This window comes from Hippoglossus hippoglossus, chromosome 21, assembly GCF_009819705.1.
Source record: "Hippoglossus hippoglossus isolate fHipHip1 chromosome 21, fHipHip1.pri, whole genome shotgun sequence".
In the NCBI taxonomy this organism is placed as follows: Eukaryota; Metazoa; Chordata; class Actinopteri; order Pleuronectiformes; family Pleuronectidae; genus Hippoglossus; species Hippoglossus hippoglossus.
In genome coordinates this window covers 24,475,889-24,500,075 of record NC_047171.1, presented here as the reverse complement: position 1 = coordinate 24,500,075, position 24,187 = coordinate 24,475,889, and the positions used below count along the sequence as shown (strand labels likewise).

The following is a 24,187-nucleotide window of genomic DNA, read 5'->3' as shown; positions in this document are numbered from 1 at the left end:
CCGGTGGACTTTTAGGCTTAAAACACGTTGTAAATGACCTTGATTCGAGTCGAATATGAATGTTGGGGTTTGCGGACACTTGGATGACACCACACGAGCAGTATGGAGCAGCGTTGTGTTTTTTCTGTTGTTATATTATGTCTGAAGTCTAGGTCACCATTGACTTCAATTGTATTGGACTCTGCTGCAACAAAGTTTACCCCTGAGACTCCAGAAGTGTTTTATGGACTCTTAACCCACCCCTCCATCGGCATAGTAGTGAGTAGATAATGAGTGCATTTTCATATTTGGGTGAACTATCCCTTTAAGGAATTCTAACAATTTCTCATATTCGATAAAAGTTAAACAATGCTGATTTAAAATATGCTGACCAAAATTTTTTTTCCAGATCATCAAACATGTATTGTGGAACAAGACAAATAACACTGCTTTCATTGGTTCTGATTTAAATGCGGTAATGCTACTTGTATTCATATTTTATCCCAAAGAAATTGTGATAAAAATGTCCATTTAAATCACCCAATCATACATTATACAGGAATGCTTAAGACTGATTTTATAGGTTTTCTTTGTGGGCAGGATCACCAAAGTATTCCTCCATTAAAATCAGTGCTTCTATAGTGAATTATTCAACCAAACTCAGAGCAAAGAAATCCAATGTGCATGTCCAGTAAACGTTTGCCTATACAATCTTACCACACATGGGATATTTTATTTAATCTCTATTTAACAACATCATTAAGAATTAGAATTGATACTGTCTGATGGTTTGAAAAGGAAACCAACAAGTTTCAATCAAGTGGTGAAAGAAGACAATAAGCTGAGAAATTTGGCATTTCAATTTTTTGGGCAAAGTGAACATTGCTTTTTAACCATTTTAACAAGCAACTGAGATGGCTAAAATGTTGTTCCCTGAATTTAGGCACGTATTTAAAAACATTAATGTGATTTCCTGAGAAAACTTCTTAATGTGATTAAAAGTGTTGTCATGTCTGGATGAAACAAATTCACCATTCACTTCCAACCTCAGAGATTTGCAGTCAATAAAAAAAGCTGTCTTTATTCATTTAACCTTTCATTTGAATCCTATGATATATACGTATCAGTGTGGTTAGGTCGAAAAATCCACTGAAGGTGAACACTGCACATACAGTACACAGCATCCTTCCCTTATCAAGAAAGTTAAAGTATAGATATAAGGTAATTACATACAATACAAGGTCTGGTGTAAATGCATATCTTTCTCGATATAAATTCAATAAGTTGCATGTTCTCCACTGATTCAGGAAGGATTTGACAGACTTAGGTGATAAGAGTTTGTTTGGCATAATGTAGCCAAAGATTTTTAACATCTGAGCTGATCTGAAGAACGACAGACGCTTCGCTGCTAATCTCTTTCCAGATGAGTAAAGATGAACTGCACCAAAGAAAAAACACAACAAATTCTCTCACGTTACACTGTAGCCACTAACCGCTCCAAGCTCTGAATGGCCTGATGAAAACCATTCAAAAATACTGTCTGGTCCAACGAAAAGCAATGGGCAGCCAATCAGGAGTGGGGCTCATTTGACATGGCTGGGTCCTGGTCTGGTGTAAGCCTCAGATTTTCTCTGATAACCTGTAACTGGCTTCAGGTTGGTACAGAGACAATGCCATTGTGAGTAGAGGCCAAATGGAACCAAGTGATTCCTCAGTCCTGATGGTTCTTTTCTTGAATGAACTTATATTCATACTGACATAAAAATCACAAGAAAAGAAGAACTGTTAGAGACAAACAGCTGAATCCCCTTTCACGGCCAGTTTCTGTTAAATGGTAAATGGTTTGTATTTATATAGGGCTTTTCTAGTCTTCATGACTACTCAAATCCCTTTACAGTTCAGTTTTGCCATTCACCCATACATTCACAGTGCATCTTTTTGCTGCACTTTCTTCATCACACATCAATTACAAACTGCCAGAACAGCTGTCAACACTGGGGGAACACTAGGTTCAAACCGCCCTCTGGTTCATGGACTTGGAAGGACACACAAATGCAATCTTGACATTTTTAGATATTTTTACATAACAATATATATTATTCATCTTAGTAAATCATAAATTTCTTACCAAGGCTAGCTGCCGTCCTATGTTCCCCATCGTTATCACCCCTGCAAAGAAGATACAAGGTAACCAGGAGCGAATGTACAGGAAATCTGGAGAAGTGTACCTGTGCAGAAAAGAAGCAGATAAAAGCAACTTGTAATTCTCTAAATAATAAATACCAACACTTAACTTTCAACAATGTTTGCTCTGCCAATCTTGATTTGGCTAAGTGTTTAGTACAAAATTATTCCCAAAATATCTAGACAAAGGAAATCTTTTACGTGCAAATTAAAAAAAGAAATGAAAAAGCTAGTTAGAAAATGTATTTTACAATGGTGTCATCCTGTGTAACAAAGTTGATTTGTCAGAAATATACCAATCATAGTGTATCATAGTGTGGACTGATCACAAGAACCTGGCTTATCTTCAGTCAGCTAAAAGATTAAACCCATGACAAGCTAGGTGGGTCCTTTTCTTGGGGAGGTTTAATTTATTTCAAACCTACAGACCCGGTTCCCGCAACCAGAAACCTGATGCCCACGCTCGACAGACGGCCACTGAGAACTCCAGCAAACCTCCAGAGTCCATCCTTCCTACTTGGTGCATTGTGGCAGCTGCTTTCTGGGAGGTGGATACCCGGAGTAAGGAGGCCCAGCAGACAGATTCTGGTCCAGATAATGGTCCTCCTAACCGCCTCTATGTTCCTTCCCCCATCAGATCCCAAGTGCTCCTTTGGGGGCATGCTTCCAAGCTAACATGCCATCCCGGTGTCCAACGAGCCCTGGAATTCACCAGACGACACTGCTGTTGGCCTACCATTGCCCAGAACACTCAGTCCTTCATTTTCCGCCTGCTTAGTCTGCGCCTGCGGAAAGGCCTCCCACCAACCTCCCTCTGGACTGCTTCAACCATTACCCATCCCCAGCCATTCATGGTGCCACATAGCTGTGGAATACGTCACTGGTCTTGCACTTTGCTCCTCTCCCTTCAGCCCTAGAGACCACTGACCTCCTGACCCAGCATGTGTTCTGGTTACACAGTCTACCCCTGGATATCGTCTCTGACCGAGGGTCTCAGTTCACCTCCCAGGTGTGGAGGGCTTTCTGCCGGTCGCTGGGGGCGTCAGTCAGCTTGTCCTCCGGCTATCACCCTCAAACCAACGGGCAGACCGAGCGGGCCAACCAGGATTTGGAAGCAGCCCTACGTTGTGTCTCTGCCCGACATCCCTCATCCTGGAGTTCCCACCTGGCTTGGGTTGAATATGCCCATAACTCCCTCACAAGCTCTGCCACAGGTATGACACCTTTCACCATCATGTGTGGATTCCAACCCCCTTTGTTTCCTTCTCAGGAGGAGGACGTGGCCGTTCCCTCTGTTCAGTCCCACCTTCGCCGCTGCCGTAGGATCTGGAGGCTCGGGCAGCGTTGGGCAGCACGGCCACCAGGAACGAGAGGATGGCCAACTGCCGACGAACCCCCGCTCCCACATACACACTAGGATAAAAAGGTATTGCTGACCTTCCACTCCAGGTCGAATCACGAAAGTTGGCCCCCCGATTCTTGGGCCCTTATGAGATAGAGAAGGTTATCAACCCAGCCACAGTTCGCCTAAAGCTCCCATCCGCCCTCAAAATACACCCCACTTTTCACACATCCCTCATCAAGCTGGTCTCCACCAGTCCTCTGAGCCCTCCAACCAAACCCCCTCCACCCACCCAGTTCATCGACAATCATCCAGCATTCACCGTCTCCCGCATCCTGGATGTCCGGAGGCGAGGCAGGGGGTTTTAGTACCTGGTGGACTGGGATGGGTACGGTCCCGAGGAGCGCGCCTGGATCTCTCTGCTCCTCATCCTGGACCCCACCCCTCTTCGGTACTGTCACAGCTCCTCTGTGCTGCCCAGTTTCTCTCCCCCTTCCCTTGTCTCTCTCCCCTTCGCAGGTGTGTGCCATCTTTCCCTGATGACTCGGCGGCGGCACGGCCATGGACAGCTCACCACCGCACCTGCAGCTCATCCGCTGATCAGCAACAGGATATCTAACCTGATTGTGCTCCCAGTCATCGCCAGTTCGTCCTCGTCACTACTGTGGTAGTTATTCATCCTCGGCCCCTCTGCTTAAATTAATCAGACGATCCTCCTGCCTTCCCCCCTCGCTGACGACCTCCCGGAGAAAAAAAAAATCACCCTTGAACTCTCCATTTTGACTCGTGCTCACTGTTCTTCCTCTGCGCTGGGGTTCTAAAACACATCCCGAGCTTATCATTTTCAAAATACTTCAGTACAAAAGTTATATTATTTTGTTTCCTCTGCCTCAATGGAAAATGTCATAAGGTCAAATAAAGATGTGAAGGAGAATTCATAAGGTCTAAAAGACAGCCATGCTAAAGAGAGAATACGACTGCGACTACACTTGGCTTTATTTATGATACATGAAAGATAATTATGAAGGTACAACTGGGCACCTCTGAAAGTGGAATTTGTACATTTGTAAATTTGTAAAGAAAAATGCTTTAGGAGTTGCACAACAGTTACAACTCAAATTCATCATTACAGGTGCACAAATCCTGTGTTAGAAATCATAAATTAAAAACCTTCTACACAGTGTCACTTTTGCACCATATATCTCAGTGAAATGTTTTGTGTATCTGTCAAAACTGGGGCGGGCTTCATTCAGAGATCAGACAACCTTATGGTTCAATAAAAAAAGATCTTATTTGAGAAGGTGTAACTTTTGTGTCGTATTTGTGTAAAACATTTCTTTCTATGACTTCAAATTTATTGATACAAATGAGGGACTACTTCTAGAACAGGTAAAAATTCCATTGTCACAGGTGTTCAGTTGTTTTGCACCAATAATACCTTAGTAGATAAACACAGTGACAAACTCAATGCTGTAGGCTGACAATTTAAACTGCCCAAAACAGTCACAGGCTTACACTCTTCCCTCATTGTATCAATATGCAAACTTACTGAAAGACTCCATTGTAAACCAGGAGTTGAGTGGCCAGTGTTGCCAGCAGGGCTATGCTGATCCCCAAGCCGAAGCCACTACGTGAGCGGTCAAATGTCCACCACAGACCAATGGAGAGCGCTGCCAGAGTCAGAGACAGCTGGATGTTGTTTGCAAAGTCCACTTTCTGACAGAGTAAGGTCAAGGAACTTTCTGTATTTACAAAGCTTTACTGTTGGTGAGCATGGTGAGCCAAAAGCAGTCATAAGTATCAATCAATCACATAATATCAATATCAATCAATATTATTCAGCTGGCACAAACATCTTTTAGGGGGCGCAATGATGATGTTTCTAACACACAACAGATGCATTACAAAAAAAAGTATAAAGTTAACAAATATCTCAATATGAAAAAGTGGTGCCACACAAGTAGAAGACACTGACAAAGACGTCAAGACATTTTGTGGTGATAAGAGCCAACACCGCTGTTGATGTAATGTAAACAAAATCAAGTGATCTCCGCAACAGAAATACCGTTACATCCTGCCTCCGCCTGCTGCACCACCCCTCACCTGAATCCTTTGGAAGATTTATTGCTGTTGTGAACACCTCTGAGTGGAGAACCTCCTGCTGTGTTGTTCATGTGTGAAAGGCAAACTGCAGAGAAAGTCAAGACCAAATTCTGCGGAGTTCCTCCGTAGGACATGTCTGAAAACAGCTTGTGTACACAAACAGGTTTCTCTTATTGTGGTATATGCACTAGTGTACATAATATTGTGCATGCAATGGAAATACAGTCTACAAAGAGCAACCAATTAAATCTTAGAAAGATTGGTTGATTTTTATAAGAAAGAACAGCAACAGATCCATAAAGCTTAACAATCTTGAAGGATACAGCACTGGCGTGGTTGATTCCCACAAACACAGCCACACAGCGCATCACACTTGACCATTCTCGCTTGAACTTGTGTGGCTCACCCAGATGTCTGTCGATGCAGGGGTACAGCAGTCCAATCATTGCTAGAGGGCAGAAAAGGGCGAAATAAGCATAGGGCAGAAAAACAAGAGGCAACACAAACAGCTTTGACTGCTACAGTGGTAGCGTCAACATTACTGGTATTGTGTTGCTGAGAATAGGCTTTCAGCTAACATCTACACTATTCTAATGGCACACTGACAGCCATGGAAGGGTTCCTGGATGAGCCGACAGGGGACAGGCCCAGGGTGAGCTTCCTGGGCCACATATTCTATTTAAGTAACTTAACATCATGGAATGTTGATCAAACAACTATAAAGTATATAATTACTGATAATTTAAAGAACTGCAACTTAAGATAACACTTACAAATAGACACAACACATGCAAATGGATTAAAAATCTTCATCAATGTGAAAACACATACGAGGCAAATAGAAAACAACACCAAATACACACAACACAACCAAATACTCATAGCACTACTAATTATTCACAACACAACAAAGCAGTGGCAGCTGGTTAATACAGGGAGCTGTGGCCCCTCCAACATCCTAAGAAAAAAAAAGCCTATCTAAACATGTTATACTTAATTTAATTAGATAATAATAGTTAATTCATGCAATGCACCTGGCAGACTGTATGTGCCTAGGGGCATTCAATAGAAATTGTTCAAATTGCGTTTGGTTAATTTCGATCTAAATACATATACTTAAGTGAAAAATTCAGTACATTAACACAATTGTGCAAAAAGTTATTTTCTGTTAAAAATAGTGCAAACAGTGTAAGTAAGTTGCCACAGTCATTTAGACAACACAATGAGGCTACATTTTTGCAGCAGGCTTACCACACTACCAAATACTACCAAGCATTTGATTCTGTTGTGAGTATTTGGTGGTAGTGTGAGTATTTGGTTGTGTTGCAAGTACTTAGTTGTGTTGTGAGTAGTTGGTTGTGTTGTGAGTATTTGCAGTGGGTATTCTATGTGTTGAAAAATGTTGCATGTTTTGTGTCTATTTTCAAGTGTTATTCTAAGTGTAGTGTGTTGAGCTTTCAGAGCAAAGGTAATAAAGAAACTTGACATGACAACAAACTAAATAAACACTTCACATTAAAGTTAGATGATTAAATGATAATTATCATGATTTGGTAAATGGTCTGTTTATATAGCACTTTTCTAGGCTTGATGACCACTAAAAGCACTTTACACTACAGTTATGACCCCTACTCACACAGGTTCATGTATATATACTAGGGCTGGGCAAGTTAACTCGTTATAATCGCGTTAACGCATTAATTATTTAACGCCAACAATTATTTTATCGCGCATTAGCGCAGGTTTTATTATTTATTGTATTATTGTAAAAGTCTGTTGCTCACAGGCTTTTATTTTGTGAAAGTCTGTTGCTGACTGCTGCGGAACCGGAAAAGAAAAGAATTGGCGAATAAACAAACATGGAGAAGGGTACGGAGCTTTTACATGGCCATTTTCATTTTAAAGTTCTTCCAGACGGCGGAGTCAACAGAACCAAAGTTATTTGTAACCACTGCCAAGTTGAATTTTCTTATCACCGGAGTACTTCCAGTCTAAAATATCACCTAAATGCAAAACACACAGTTGATACCAGCAAATCATTCAACGAAACAGACAGTGGAGCGAGGCTTCGGCAGACTCCGTTAGATGCAGGGAGGAGTATAGATAAACAAAGGCAAGAGAAGCTAACGAATGCCATAGCGAAGTGGATAGCTACAGACTGCAGGCCGATTAGTGTTGTGGAAGACGTCGGTCTGAGAAACATTTTGAGAATCGCAACAAATGACGGCAGGTATGAGATGCCCTCAAGACGCACCATCACACGAAGAATACACGAGTTGTATGAAAAGGAGAGGACTGCAAAAGCGACAGCTTTACAACGTGCACCCGCTGTTGCTCTCACTGGGGACTACTGGACATCACTCGGTAACCACAATTACCTCGGAGTTACAGTGCATTATATTGATGAAAAGTGGGCGCTGCATTCACATGCTCTGACTGTGAGGAAAACAGAGGAGAGACATTATGCTGAAACGTGCGCGGGACACTTTACTGACGTTGCACAGCAGTGGAATGTGTCAAATAAAGTCACCACACTTAGCACAGATAGTGCACGAAATATGATCGCTGCTGCGAGACAACTGCCTTTTGATCATGTCCCCTGCTTCGCGCACAGTCTCCAGCGTTCTGTCACAGTATCTCTGCATAACAGTGCGTTTGACAATGTCCTGGCCAAGTGCAGAAAGGTTGTGGGGCACTTTAAACACAGTCCAGCAAGTGCAGCAGAATTAGAGCAACAACAAGTTGAACAGAAGAAGAGAGCTTCTTTATCATCTGAAAATGTAAATAATCTGGTGTGCCTTAGCAACTGGCTTAGTGCAGAGGAGTAAAAAACATCAAGTTTTAGGAATCTACAAACTGCACTGAGAGTGTTTTCTGGTTCTTTTTGACCAAAGGAAATCCAGTATAAACATGGACTTTACAGACTAGTCCTCTGCACAGTAAATGCCAGCAGTGAACGTTGTGGTGCTTCACCACACTCTAACATTAATGCCCTGGCAGTGGCAATAAGCTTTAGTCTTGTGTTTGTTTTGATAACATTGTTTAAGTTGAGATTTACACAAAGTATTTATTTTATTTAACTGCTACTATATAAAAATGCTGATGTTAAGTGTTTGTTTGCACAACAAATGTTATGGCACTTTAGTTCATATGGCAGTACATTTAAAATAACAGTGTCAAGTTCTAGGAATTGACAAACTGCTCTGAAAGTGTTTTCTGGTGTCTCACTCTAACAGGGACATTTGGTACTAGACTGGTTATGCTGCTCCCTGAAGAAAGTAAAATGTTTCTGCTGTTACCTCAGAAATTGCCTGTTTTAATGATATGATTGTGGCTCAGGATTTTGTGGCCAGTTTTTTTCTTTTTCATAACGAACAGGATAACAGTAATGCCCTGGCAGTGGCAATGAGCTTTAATTTTGTATTTGCTTTGATAACATTGTTTAAGTTGAGATTTACACTGAATATTTTATTTAACTGCTACTGTATTAAAATGCTGATGTTAAAAGTGTTTGCACAACAAATGTTATGGCACTTTCGTTCATATGGCAGAACATTTAAAATAAAAGTGCGCTATACACTACTTTTGAATTCATTATTGGATTTTGCGTATACAAATGCGATTAATCGTGATTAATCAGGGAAATCATGCGATTAATCACGATTAAAACTTTTAATCGTTGCCCAGCCCTAATATATACATATAGCTTATCTATTGTGCAAGCATGATGAAGAGGTATATTATAGAATTGGTTTTAATGTTCTGCTTCAGATTTGTAAAATGTTTTTCTGTTAAACAAGAGTTTGTCATTTTCTGCCCATAAGGAAGAGTTTAAAATGTCAGCCTTCACTTAGGTTCAAAAATTTGTTTTTAAATGTAAAAGAAGTGATAAGTTGACATTTTTTGTTATATCAACTAATATGAAAATCTTTATCTTGAAAACAGTTTTGGTCACATCGCCCAGCCCTACTTCAGATAGCGACTGGTTTCAACTAACGGGCAGTAAGTGAACATTTTTCTTTTTTTTTTCTTATTGAGTGACTGAGGGTCTTAATAAAATACAAACAAAATGTACTCAAATTTTAAGGAAATTTAATTTCGTGATTCAACCCAGTGTGCGAAATACCCAGTGGCAAACGGAGGGCACCACCTACCTAGTGCTCCAGTGTTATGCTGAAGTACCCCCCCCCAATAAATAATTAAATAAAATAACATTAATCCTAATGATTACATTTTGATCATTTTGACGCTCTCCACGTAAATGCAATAAGGCTTGTGTGGAGAAAACTCTGATTATAGCCTTAACAGTATTCGAGTGGCCCTGCTGGTCAACAAGTTACTCTGCTCCTCTGCTCTTCTCTAATCACTCACACTTAGAGCTGATCTTTATAAAAACCTGCTGGATTCATATTTCAATGAATTAATCAATCAATTTTTATTTGTATAGCCCATATTTATCATAGGGCTTAACAAGGTGCGACATCCTCTGTCCTTATTTATGTTCCTGGATAAACGTGGCATTGCTTCTTCTGCAACAATGAAGTTAAAACACAGCATCTCATCATAATCTGCGGAAACAACTTCTCTTCTGTCTGTAGGAGTGTGTGAGTGTGTGTGTCTGCTCGTCTCTGTCACACTTCACACAAACTGACCATCACATGTATTTAGTTATTAATCGATGATGTCGGATCATGAATCGTTCTGGTCACTTTAACCCTGGCGTCCTGGCTGTCGCATCACGTCTTCAGTACTGCAGATCCTATAGCTTCTGATTAGTGTTGGTGTATATTGTTGATGTGTAAAGTGAGCGCAGGTCAGTGGGGGAGTGAGGATCGAGGACATGCGGCAGGGTAATACAGCAGAATCCTTGTACAGTACAGTAAAAGGATACCAATGTGTGTCTGCCCCTGCTGCTGTGGCAGCAAGTGGGGTTCGGCAGGGGGACGGGTCATGGTTCCGTCTTCGCGTAATCATGGTTGAATGCACTTATTGTAAGTCGCTTTGGATAAAAGCGTCAGCTAAATGAAATGTGATGTAATGTAATGAACTGAAACCGTGGACGTCTGGACCACAATTTCGGTTTTGGTTCGAACGTTTTATACCTAAATTCAGACAAAACTGAAGTCATTATACTTGGCCCTCAAAACCTCAGAGAAACATTCTTCTTCTACCTGCGCCACATCATGAAAATTAGAAAATTCCTGTCTCAAAGGGATGCCAAGAGAGTAGTCCATGCTTTTGATAGCTTCAGACTAGATTATTGTAATTCTTTATCAGGATGTCCCAGTAAGTCTGTAAAAAAGCCTACAGCTGTTCCAAAATGCTGCAGCATGAGTGCGGACAGGAACTAGAAGGAGAGATAATATTATTCCTGTCTTAGCTTCTCTGCATTGGCTCCCTGTAAAATTACGAATAGAATTCAATATCCTGCTGCTCCTCACATAAAAAGATCTTTATAATCAAGCCCCATCCTATATTAAAGAGCTCATAGCCACATATTGTCCCAATAGATCACTTCACTCCAAAAATACAGGCTCACTTGTGGTTCTTAGAATCTATAAGAGTAGAATGGGAGGTAGAGCCTTCAGCTACCAGGCTCATCTCCCGTGGAACCAGCTCCAACTCTTGTTTTTCGGAAGATCTACATTTGAGGTTAGACTTGAAACGTTCCTCTTTGATAATGCTTATAGTGAGGGCTGGATCAGGTGAGTCCTGAACCATCCTTTAGTTATGCAGCTACAGGCATAGACTGCTGGGGGAACTCCCATCATGCATTGAGCACTCTCAGATACTTGGATGACACCACACAAGCCTAAATGTTTAGATTATACTGAAGCGTATTGCATTCACATTCGCGTATTGCATTCCCTCCACAGAATGAACCTCTTCTGCGATCTTTGATGAGGGATAACAATCTTTTTTGGCATTGGTTCTTCATGAGATATTGTTGGACTAAGTACTAGTGAGACTACTGCCACAAATACTGTAAAGTACTTATACCGTGTACTTTCTGAATAATCCTGTGTCAAAGTCCCCTCCACAGAACAAGAATGAGCCTATTCTTCTATCTTTGATGAGGGATAAAAAGTTTTTTGGCATAAGTTCTTCATGAGAATGTTATTGTTGGACTTAGTAATAGTTAGACTACTGCCACAAATACTATGAAGTACTTATACTGTGTACTTTTTGAGTAATCTATGTTTTCCCTATATTTATTTGAAAGTCACTCATTTCCATAAATCAATATCCGAGGTGCAATACAAGCAAACAGATAACAGCCAAAGTAGATTCAAAACTTCCATAGCGGGCACAAAAGGGTTATATGGCTATGGAACTTTGGAATGTACTTTGGTTTTTAGATAATACAAACAATCGTCAAAATGTTTGAGTGAAAAGTGAGTTTTGCTTATACAATTTTATTTTTAATTATAAATACCCTAAAAGAAAAAGAAAAATGTGGGTATTTTCTGTACACATACAGTATATGAGGGGCTCCTAAATTCCCTATGAAAATGGTGCAACATTAGCTGGAGGAGCCATTCTTCATTGGTTTCAATGGCCTTTGATGAAAGCAGTATCTGTTTGCTTGTATTTAACCGTGGACATTGATTTATGGAAATAACAAGTGACTTTCAAATAAATAAAGGTAACACATAGATCACCCTTCTTTTTAATTGTGGTATTTCTCCACATAAATATAGTAATAATGCTTGATTTTGGTGTAGTGCTCTGCTCCAAGTAAAACGACATACACCACCACTATGGACTGTCACTTTAACATTTCTCAACTGTGCAATATTCCCTGTACTATATTCATTCATAATAAAAAAAATTCTGTGCAATAAAAACAGTTATGTGCAATCCATTCACTGTACATATTCTGACACATAATATATTTCTTTACACTGTATATACTGGTTTAACTACATCTATATTTTTTCTATATATTGTTGTATATTTCTATTTCTTTATATTCCTTCACCCAAGTACTGCATGCTACTTATGTGATGACTTCTACTGCTGTAACATTGCAAATTTCCCCATTGCGGGACTAATAAAGGACTTCTTAATCCTTAATTTTGAGGAAAAAAACAGCTCCTCTAAGCTCCACATTTGTTACCATAAATGCTCAATCAATTGCGCACTTGAAAAACGAAATGCTGCTGTTTTGACCACGCAAACGCGAGAGGCGGCTGGCTTGACCGCAGTACTCAACACAGGTGAGAGCTTCAGGAAAACAGCTTTTTCTTTTTCATTAAAACATATCTTGGAATTTCCGCGATAATTTTTTCATTAATTCAGAAGAACAGCACCAATTTGTTGGGGGATGAAAACTTACTCGGAACGTTCTTTTTTCTCAAGTGAATGCAATACGCTTCCATAAGATTAGACATACATTTATTAAGTGGTATTTTTATATGTGAGTTGTAAACATTCTTTCTATTTTCTGTTTGCATCTGTTGTACCAAGATCTTTATTTATCCTCCTACTGTGATCAATCTGTAGCCACATGCTGTACAACAATGTATGTGAGGACGAAGGCAAATCTGGCAGTTAATGTGTATGTGAAATTTTGAGATGGTCTTCTGGCTACAGTGGAGACTAGCATAGCTGTGTGCTGTTCTCAGAGCTATTAAATACTTCTGCTGTATGAAAACATTTGCTACAAGAACTGTAAACGAGACCTCAAAACCACCTCTGGGAACATTTCAGCTTGGGAGGGAATACCAACAGGACCTTTCTTCCCATTGTACTTACTCTGTTTTCCTCTTATCTTTCAAGAAATGTAAATGGTAAATGGTCTGTATTTATAGGCACTTTCCCTTTACAGTACAGTTTTACATTCACCCATTCATACAGTGCATCTATGTGCAGCACTTTTCTCTTTGTAAAAGTAATAATCGAAATAATCCAGACAGGACGTTTTTAACCCATTACGGGGCATGTGTTCACATACCTGAGGCCATGCCACAGCAGGGTGGCACCCACCAGGCGGAAGAGAAGATACTGCTGATGACATCAGGGGGAAAGAGAGTTACGTTTCTCTGTACTTGAAGTAAGTTCAGCACCAGGGCCAGGAAGACACCCACAGAGAACAGCATGGCTCCTCGTATCACAAGGTTGGTGGTTCTACAATACAAAAAAAGGTTTTTACTACAACCTAACAAAACATATTGAGAGGAAAGCAGGAACTCAAAATACACTGCTCAAATGATACGATGACATGGTTTTTGTGTGTGTGGATGTCAGTACGGTAGGAAGAGAGCGAGAGGGATGGGCTGATGAATACTCGCGCTGCTCTAAAGAAAAATTTAACTCATTTGAGAAAAGTATCTATCATTATGTGATGATTATTGTTGATATTGTGGCATCATTTCAAACAAATCAATGTTTAAGCTATAGCAAGTCAGAGACATCAGCTGAGTCTGAGAGAGACAGAGATAGAGACAGAAAAGTGAGTAGCTGAGTCAGTGTGTGTGTGCGCTATTATCGGAGGCGGCTTGCAATTCTCTATGCAGGAAAAACCCTTGACAGGCCCTTCAATGATCTGAATATCTCTCATTTATTATTTAGGGAAGTAGGGCTCCGTCTTATTGGCCAAATACATTGAAATGCAGAGCGTGAATGCATGGCACATGGAATACCATTTATCGCAGTTCAAGTGGTCTTTTGCGAAACATATATCGAGCATTTTGATATCGCAATGACGGTAACATTTTTATATATCGTGCAGCCCAAAGATGCTCAATTGGATTTAGGTCAGGGGAACGTGAGGGCCAGTCGATAGCATCAATGCTATCGTCATTCAGGAACTGCCCACACATTCTGGTCACTTGAGGTCGGGCATTGTCCTGCACCAGGAGGAACCCAGGGCCCACCGCCCCAGCATAAGATCTGACAATGGGTAATCCCGGTACCTATTAGGGTACTGATGGCTATGACATGGAGGTCTGTGCGACCATCCAAAGATATGCCTCCCCAGACCATCACTGTCCCACTGCCAAATGCTGGATGATGTAACAGGCAACATAAAGGTGGTTCGGTCCCAGTCCTCCCTATCTACCGGTGAATGGCAAACTTTAAAGTACTGTACTGTAAAGCTCTTTGAGTGGTCATCAAGTCTAGAAAAGCGCTATATAAATTCAGACCATTTACCATTTATAACATTCACCACAGCATTTTCAGACTCTTTCACGCCTGTCACATGTGCTCAGTGTGAACCTGCTCTCATCTGTGTAGAGAACGGGTCGCCAGTGGTGGACCTGCCAATAATTCTGATATTCTCTGGCGTAAGCCAATCGAGCTGCACAGTACTGGGCACTGCTACGCGCCCCTACTAGAGCAGGGGGGGCGCCAGGGGGCGCCATGGGGGGTGCGGAAACTGTAAGGGAAAAGGGGGGACAATGTGACAATAAAAATAAAATTGTTAAATTAAATATGTTTTTTAGATGTTGTTAATTATTGCATATCGAAATCTATGTGTCCTTGGATATGTATATATATGTTTGCGTTTAATATTACTGTACAGAAATGACAAGGAATGTTTGTAAAAGATATAAGACAGTTTATTAGTTATTAAAAAAAATAAGGGAAATATATTAAGAAGCTGTATGTTTGATTTGGGATATTTGCCATCATATTGCACACGTAATTTTAAAAAGGTTTGCAACTGGGGGGTTCCCGCCAGAGGCTTATGCTATACGGGATTCCTTGGCATGGACAAGTTTGGGAACCCCTGCACAAGAGGATGTCGGGCCCTCACGCCACCCTAATGGAGACCGTTTCTGACAGTTTGGTCAGAAACATGCACACCAGTAGCCTGCTGAAGGTAATTTTGTAGGGCTCTGGCAGTGCTCCACCTTGCACAAAGGAACAGATACCGGTCCTGCTGCTGGGTTAATACCCTTCTCCGGCCCTGTCCAGCTCTCCTCATGTAACGGCTAATCTATCTCCTCCATGGTCTTGAGACTGTGCTGGACGAACCAACCTCATTGGGCTGCAGGCACCGCCTCACGCTACTAGTAGTGACAAAGACGCTAGCAGAACACAAAACTAGAGAGGAATCAGTCAGGAAGGATAAGGAGAGAGCAATTGTCTGTGGCCACCACATGCAAAACCATTTCCTGTTGGGGGGTTGTCTTGCTTTTGCCTCTATTGGACCTGTTGTCACTTTCATTTGCACCAATGCAGGTGAAATTGATTTACTATCACTTGTGCTTCCTAAATGGATGGATTGATATCCCTGAAGTATACCTGACTTGGTGTTACACTGTGACCATTAAGTGTTCCCTTAATAGTTTTTAGCAGTGTCTATTAAGAATGTCTACCTAGTCTACCAGAGGTACGCTCTGATGCTTGCTATAGAGCAAACAAAGAGCTACGGAGATGAGAGGGAAATATCTTCGACTGGCTGAGTCAGTCACCTGATTTCAGTTTGACTGAGCAGCATCCTATTTGATGAAGACAGGACTAAAGGCAGAGAGGCCTCTACAACAGAAGCTGAAGGAGGCTGCCGTGAAGCTGTGGCTACGACAGGTGAGATTAATAAGACCCAATCATGAAGCAAATGTGAGTTACTGCCCGTCCAGACTAAAAACAACCCCCCAACTAAAACAGAGTCAACTGCATTTCTAAAAGTGACTGTTTTACGGGTTAAAAACTAGAATGTAGCAACCAGGAGACAATGAAGTAGAAAAGATGAGTTTTTAACTAAAACGTTATCCATCATTTTATTAGAAATTATTGTGCTGTAGCTCAGAGACTGAAGAACAAATAATTAGCAACTGTCTAAATACTTCCAGTCTTGACCCTATTTGCCTTGTGGTCTTGTTAAAATGAACTTATGTGAAGCAGACACAGAGCTAACCTGTTGGTGATGACTGAGATATAGGGGCCACGGGGAGGCGGCTGCGTTTGCCCAACCCCTGACCACTGTTGGTGCCTGCTGGTCATGGCGCTGTCACTCATAGCTGTCAGTGTCAAAGACATTCGAAGGCCTAAGACAGAGAATATGGAAATGTATGGGACGTCTTTATCCACCGGCAATTTCAATATCCTCCCTTGACATCCTAAACCAAGCTGAAAAACAAGGACAGACAGGGTATTAGCAGACACTCTGAAACCGAACTTGCATTATGCAATTATTTTAAACAGTAAGTATCTGCAAATATACTTATTGAGATGTATTCCTAGCTTGGAATCAGCAAATCATTCTTACCATGCACTGTTTCCATCTTATTTAGGTGTACATAGCTGCAGTTAACCCTTGGGGCAACTTATGGAAATCTTTGGCTTTTTCAGTTTTCTTTTTTGATACTTTTGGCTTTGTTAATGCATATGGCTTGACATTTTCCAAAGGTGTGTATTTTTGGGGAATTATGTTCATATAATATATATATATATATATATATATATATTTCCATACATGATTTACAGCGTGCTGAGCTTTAAAGGTGTGTGTGTGTGTGTGTGCAGTTATGACAGTATCCAGAGGTAAACAAATCAGATAAATAATATTGTGTAATGTTATAATTCCTCACTCCCTGTCTCTCTCCCTTTAAGAAAACGTTTCTTAAACACCCTTTCAGTGTGTTTAAGAAACGTTTTATATATATATATATATATATATATATATATATATATATATATATATATATATATATATATATATATATTGTCCATTTCTATTGAACCACAAAGTCCACAAGTCACTTGTAAATGTATATTTATATGTTTAGTAGTTATCTAACTCACTTGGGGCTGTTGAAGAGTGCTTATGAAACTCATGTTGGGTTGTTCTAGCGCATATTTTTCTTTTCAAGTACTATATTCTTTCATAGAGCCCAACATTTCTAGCGGCGACCCTGAGAGCACCTATCGTATTGATAGTCATCTGATGCATAATAATCATATATTACAATGGCATCTCTATGCTGGACTAACGTTGTCCCATGCGCACTTCATCTCAGTGAATTTGCTCTTACATTGTATTCCATTGATTTTGTGGTGGCTACTAACTGCACCTCTATTGACAGACAGTTTGTACCGTCAGTGAACAAACGAAGAGGTGGCGTTGAAAAACTAAAAGCTTTCGACTGGCTCCTGTTGGACTTCACTCACTCTGAGCTCCAGCCTGTGGTCTCCTGCGGTTTAACGTAAACGTGTTGCATAAATAACACACAGTTAGCCTCAGTGTTGTCTTTAGCAGCTACCATTTGGAGCATAGTAGCTGTGGTCAAAGAAGGTTCTTACCTCATGTCGACGAAGACCATCCACGAATACAATTACACATTTCATAAGACACTTGCATAGCTCACAGACTAATAGTAGGCTGCATTAAACGAAAATATCAGTTTGCCTTCTCCCCTTCTGAGACTACTTCCGGTTCTCCGGGTTGAATGGACACCCAATCAGCGTCTCAGGTTATGACGTCATCGCGTTGCTCAAAGTTGACGTAACACGTAAGAGGAGGCACTGTTCACAGACAAACCCTAAAAAGACCGATCACATATCTGCAGAAACCTTTTTTCTCTGGATTTTACGTGAGAAAATATGGAAAATAGCACGCTTAAAGTCCTTATGAAAACCAAATGCTGTTGCTGTTTGAATAAACGTGTGTGCTATGGCCTATATTCCCCCTCTCTTTCACTGAAATACACACACACACACTAATAGGTTTACAGAGATGCAGAGATGATAAAATCATGGTGTGGAAAAGGGAAGAACAGAAGAAAGAAAGAGAAACTGTAACATAAAGCTATTAGTTGTTAAATATCAAAACAAATTAGAATAGCAGTTACTGATTACACATCGGACTGGGGTAGATACACATTATTGGCCCGGAACACTTTTATCGTGCCGAAGTATCCTGTCAGTGTCCTCCCTGCACCCACTCCTGCTGGCTTGCGCCCACTTTGCATTTGAACAATAATCGGAAGTTATTAGGACCCATACAGTGATTAAGATTACTGTATGTTTGTCTGTTTGCTCTAGAATTTATGAGGCACACATTTAACACATAGAAATAAAGTCCAACGTTTTGTACATAATTAGTACTATCAGGGAAAGTGACCAGACCGATCCAGATTCATGACCCAACACCATTTATAACTGTGGTCAGTTTTTGTGTGAAGAACTACAGAGACACCCACACAGGCTTCAGACAGGAAAGAAGTTACATTATCATACAACTTAGTTTTCCTTTAACTTCAATGTTGCAGATGAGACGATGCTCCGCTTATCAAGGAATAGATGAATATTAATTTAATGGGCCATTATTACGATCAGCTGCACCGTGGTGCCGTCAAGGGGGCAGGCAGGGCCACCTTCATACAGTCAAGGCAAACATTTGGGTTTTTGCTTTTAGGTGCTGCACACAAGGCGAAGTGCGTTGACATGGAGAGCATCACAATAACGAAAAAACAACTACTTTCAAACTTAAAACTTTTTTGGGTTGGGGGAATTGAGCATGAAAAGTACTGGAAAAGTATATGGCCACATATGTTCTAGATTCATGGTAATGTTATGATATGAAGAACAGTCCAACATTCTGCAAATACACACACAACTCGACTTGACGATTGTAATTCCCTATTATAAGGCTCCACCAATAAGTGTAATATGTGTATTTTTATGGCTGGAGCATGAGTGAAGAGCCAAAGACATATTATCCACTTTGTGGGACAAAAAAGTTAATCTTGAATTTTTAAGTCTTCACAGACTCTGCAGCTTGTACAAAATGCTGCAGCACGTGTCCTGACAAGAACCAGGAACAGAGATCACACTTGTCCTGCATTAGCTTCACTACATAGATTTAGAAAATAATTTAAAATCTCCTCCTCACCTACAAAGGCCTTAATGATATGGCACCATCATTAAAGAGGTCACAGTACAGTATCACCCCACTAGAATACTGCGCTCTCAGAATTCAGGCTTACTTGTTGTCCCTAAAGTCTCTATCAGCTACAGTATCAAGCTCCTCTCCTTTGGAATCATCTCTCATTTTCAATCGGGGAGGCAGATGCCCTCTCTAGTTTAAGAGTAGGCTTAAAACCTTCCTTTTTGATAAAGCCTAGTTAGAGCTGGTTCAGGTCAGTCTTGGACCAGGTCTTACTTATGCTGCTATAGGTCTAGAATGTCAGGGAAACATGACACATGGAGCTTCTCTTTCCTTTTCTCCCTCTTCATCACATTAATGTCTCATCAATACACGTTACTGACATGACCTCTTCCCCGGAGTCCTTGTGCTTTCGTTGCAAATCCAGGATCACAGCTGCGGCCACATCACTGCTTTCAGACATTCACTGGACCATGGATCGTGGATCATTATCATGGATCGTGATCATAATGGTGGCAGCTGATTGTGGATAATTGCATTATTGCATTCAGCAAGAGGAATAAGATATTGGAGACACAGACAATATAGTGGGATCAACTCATTCTTGATTTTACAAGCAAGTTATTAACAACAATAAATATATTTTATTTAGAGAGTACCAATCCTATGCTTTAATGAACACTTTCACAGCCTTTTTATTGCCACATCTTAAAAGGACATTTTCATTTGGTCCAAAAATTCTGAATCTTCAGGGCAATGGAGACTGTTCTGAATATGGCTAGTATATGTATATATAATGTCAGTATTCTGAATTCAAGACAGCTGATTCACTAAATCTTTTGTTATTTATGTTTTATCTACTCACTGCACCACTCATAGTCCCATGGGATATTCACTTAACCCCAATAATTAGAATGATAAAGGAAGCCGGGTAGGTTAGAGGAGGGTATGGGGGTTTTCAATTAGCTGTCAAGGGCTACTTTGAGGGCCCCTGATGCAGCCAGAGAACAGCCAGAGGTACGGTTCATCATTCTGCCTGTGGGTCTTTTCATTATCATACCACTGAGTCCTGCTGTCATTTCCTTCAGTATAAATGTGAGTGATGGCGTGTGCGGGTTGGGCTGGGGTGTGGATGGGATGGAGAGGTGGGGCTAGGTTGTCATCGTAAATGTCATCCCCATTGGACCATTGCAGGTCCCGGCTCCAAAATAATAGGGCCTGTGACCTCTCTGTTGTCTATAATTAACCTCTAACCCCCTCCCTCCCTTCCTCATCCACCAATCCCTAGACTGTCGTGATATGTGGGAGATGCTGTTTGCTAAGCCTTGCAACCCGTAGCCCCCAATTCTCTCACTACAGGCAAGGGAATAGAATAGAAAAAGGGTGTCGAAGCAACACAAGAAAATGAGTGCTGCTCTTGTGTTCCAGTGAACGTGTCATATATTTGGGATGACCTGAACACTCTACATAATGAGGAAAATGATTTGGCACTGCTTGACATTTGCTCTGAATCTGCATTAACCACAGCTCCAGCAGCAGGGGAAAAGCTATGTTTGGACAGACAAGCTTAGCTTGGCTATGAACAAAAGAGAAATGAGCTGGAAAACATAGGTACCTTGCTTGTGCAGGCATACTGACATTTACCACAACAATGACGCATCTGATGAGCAAATTATGACAATATTATGTGTTGGCTAAATAAAGACAAAACTCATTAGAAAGTCAAATGATCCCTAATGGCTGGAGCTGACACTTCTACATAATGGCATTTTTAAGGACGTGCCCACAAACAATTAACTAATTAACTAATTAACTAGCAAAGACAGAATTTTACACATAGACATAGATGAGACACATAAAGTGAGAGCTTTTCTGTATCTTGAGCAGCATCAGGGAGCAAAGGCATCTCTCATTTTAGGGCAGTGTGTGCTGCAGTGTGTGGTGCATTTCTGTCTGTGCAAATTATTGCTGAGGATATGCAAATGCCCTGTTGCTTGAAGCACCATGGAAGCTATACCAGCATGTGTGTGGCATATTGAATGATAATGACAAAGTGGGTTATATCCCCTGTGAGCAAGCCTGCGGAACAATGATTACAGATTGGCCAGTGTGTCCTCAGCAAGACTGTGATTCTAATGCTAATCAAAGCAGCGGTCCATTGAAATATATCTGTACTTGCCATGCAGGAGGAAATAAGATGGAATATCACAGTTAGCTGTAATTGTATAAGGAAGTCCTTCTTATTTCTGCTCACAATAAATTATACAGTGGCTTTGGCAATCTTAACTCATTGCACCACCTGCTGGCCATAGACAGGTTCCAGGGTTAATCAAGATTTGTTTTGTTCTTGGGCACACTGAAGCAATTATCTACCACTGAGCATACATTATTGATGTATGAGCTTGACTGTATTGTGCACTATTCAATTTGTTCTTTGAGCTGGGAGTCTGTAAAGATGACACAGTAATGTCTCCTCTTTGAATGTACTTAATTTTTATTCAGAGGAGGGTAGCAAGATGGCAAGCTGAGGCACAGTGATGCTCAGCTGCACACTCCATGTAGGTTAATGGAAGGGAGGAGAGTCTGAGCTCATGCTGCCTCTGATTGGCTGGTCAGCGATGTGCAGCTTCTACGCAGAACAACCTGTCACTATTAATCAGAGGCCATCTCTTAACAGCCAGCCAAGGCTATCGGAGAGGTGAGCCCATTGCTATTCAGGACGAAACAGATGATAAATCATTTGTACATAATTAGTGCTCAGCAAGGTTACAACTGACACGTATTTTCATCTTAATTAGGAGGTAAATTTGTTCCATTAATTTAATTTGGTGCGCATGAGCAGCTCTACACCTAACTAAGTTAATCTTACACCTGCCAGCAGGGTATGGTGTTGGGCCTTGGATTACAGGAGGAAATGGAAAAGAGTCCTCTATCAAGTTTCATACACAGACCACTGAGGCGGCTGGACTGTAGTGAAGCAGCAGTGGCATAATAAAATGAAATCTTTGAACATCTACTACTGTTTTTAGAAGATAGACACCATTATAAGTATTTAACTCTACTTTACTGTTAATGAAAGTGAACTCATTGAATTAATCTCCATGATGATTAACAGACTCTCAACACACTGCAAGAAGTGATCAGTGAACAGAAAATAAACAAGCATTGCATCTCCTTAATCCTCCTTAATCCTAAAACAAATACTTAAGGGTATCTCACAAGTGGTTATAATGGAGTAAAATATGTAACATTATCAGAGATGTAGGCCATTCATATCCCCAGCTTTCTGATTTCCAGCCACAGCAGCCTTTCATATATTTGAGTCAGAATAACTGTCTAATCTTGTTGCAGTCCAGTGGGAAGGGATACGTCCAAGGACTAGGTCTCTTTTCACTGCTGAAGGGTGTATGAAGCTGTAGTAATTGCCCCAAAAAGGTGGTTCAATAGAGAGGAAGGTGGAGAATGACTGATTTAGTAACTATAAGGTTTCTAATGGAATTCTCCACTGCTTCTCGGGCACTCAAGCTGACAACCATTACCTGAACTGATGCATAGTCCATTACAGCATCCCCCGCTGTAATAGAGTGTCTATCATGTGAAATACAGAGACGTCAGGTGCCAAAGCATGCACTTTCACCCATGTGGGAAGGTTTAACCCAACTGTAATGGCTTTTATTTTAGACACTGCTGCATGCTCTTACAAATGTGCTTAAAATCAAGAGTGAAAGAGGAGAGAGGAAGTCAAGCACAGATGTGTAAAAGGCTGCTGTTAGATGGTGTATAACTCATGAAAGTGCCCCCCTCTCTCTTTCTGGCAGGGCAGTAGAAACTTCCACACTAACCAGTGCTTAACTAAGTTTGAGCAGACTGACAACAGGCTTCAATGACATAATGTTCTAAATGAATTGATGACTGGTCTATAAAATACTGATCAGTTTCATAAACCTCAGTAGTCCAAAAAACGCAGATTTGTATTTAAAAATTGCATAAATGTGAAAATCATTAAATATAACTGAGATACTCAAACTAAGGATTGTTTGATAAATAACTTGATTCAATACATCAATTATTAAAGTAATGTGTAATTTGTGATTGACTGTTTCTGCTTTGTATCAAACTGTTAATGTGGCTGAGTAGTTTGTAATGTTACGAGCAAAAGAAAGCTGCAGTAGTTTTTGATAACTTACTTTGAGGAATTATAAACATTTTCTTATTTCTTTCATTTGACAAAATGAGCATGAGTTCTTAAATGTTGACACCAGCAACTGAACAAGAACTTTATGTAAATAAAACCCAAGTGAAAGTAAACCAGTAGATCTAATTTGAGAATAGTAACAGTTCAAATTAGACCAAACATACATATTGCATAGATATTATCATTAATTTAATGTCTCCTCCAATTCATTTACTGCCATTATTATATTGTGATCCAATTAATAAAGTTTACAATGCCATGTTTACTATGATTGTGTAACCTTAATGCTCCCTTTTTATTCACTTCACATTTTCCCTACAGCTACAGCTTGTGTCAGCACTCAACTCAAATGCTGTATTGTCAGTACAGGTAGTTTTGAGGTTCTGGACCATATGAGCATGTAAAATACAGTATATCTTTCACTACAATATTGAACTGCATAAAAGTGTTGGAATTAGCACCCTTACCAGATTTGTTTAAAAGCTTTAAATGCATCAACAATAAAAACAGGTAGATAATAACATTTAAAAGCACCAATTCTGCATTA

At 40.5% G+C, this 24,187-nt stretch overlaps 1 protein-coding gene and 1 long non-coding RNA gene across 7 annotated transcripts; one reads left to right on the top strand and one right to left on the bottom strand.

The window, feature by feature from the left end:
* Positions 1-1,033: 1,033 nt before the first annotated feature.
* On the bottom strand, positions 1,034-18,045 carry insig2 (insulin induced gene 2). Of its 5 annotated transcripts, none has more exons than XM_034573412.1 (8): positions 17,926-18,045; positions 16,476-16,687; positions 13,566-13,738; positions 5,932-6,056; positions 5,055-5,221; positions 2,108-2,207; positions 1,679-1,732; positions 1,034-1,637 (listed from the first exon to the last, which is right to left on the bottom strand). In XM_034573412.1, the coding sequence occupies exons 2-7, from the start codon at positions 16,595-16,597 to the stop codon at positions 1,691-1,693; spliced, it is 729 nt and encodes a 242-aa protein (XP_034429303.1). In that variant the 5' UTR covers positions 16,598-16,687; positions 17,926-18,045; the 3' UTR covers positions 1,034-1,637; positions 1,679-1,690. The 5 variants fall into 5 exon arrangements, with proteins under 5 accessions (XP_034429303.1, XP_034429307.1, XP_034429302.1 ...); XM_034573416.1 differs by having other exon boundaries at positions 16,476-16,605; positions 17,926-18,026; XM_034573411.1 differs by having other exon boundaries at positions 2,108-2,148; positions 17,861-18,020.
* On the top strand, positions 7,395-24,117 carry LOC117754522. 2 transcript variants are annotated; one of them, XR_004612441.1, is made up of 4 exons: positions 8,637-8,648; positions 8,948-8,953; positions 13,644-13,647; positions 24,038-24,117. It is a non-coding gene; the product is annotated as an uncharacterized LOC117754522 (long non-coding RNA). The 2 variants fall into 2 exon arrangements; XR_004612442.1 differs by lacking the exons at positions 8,637-8,648; positions 8,948-8,953 and adding an exon at positions 7,395-7,405.
* Positions 24,118-24,187: the final 70 nt, after the last annotated feature.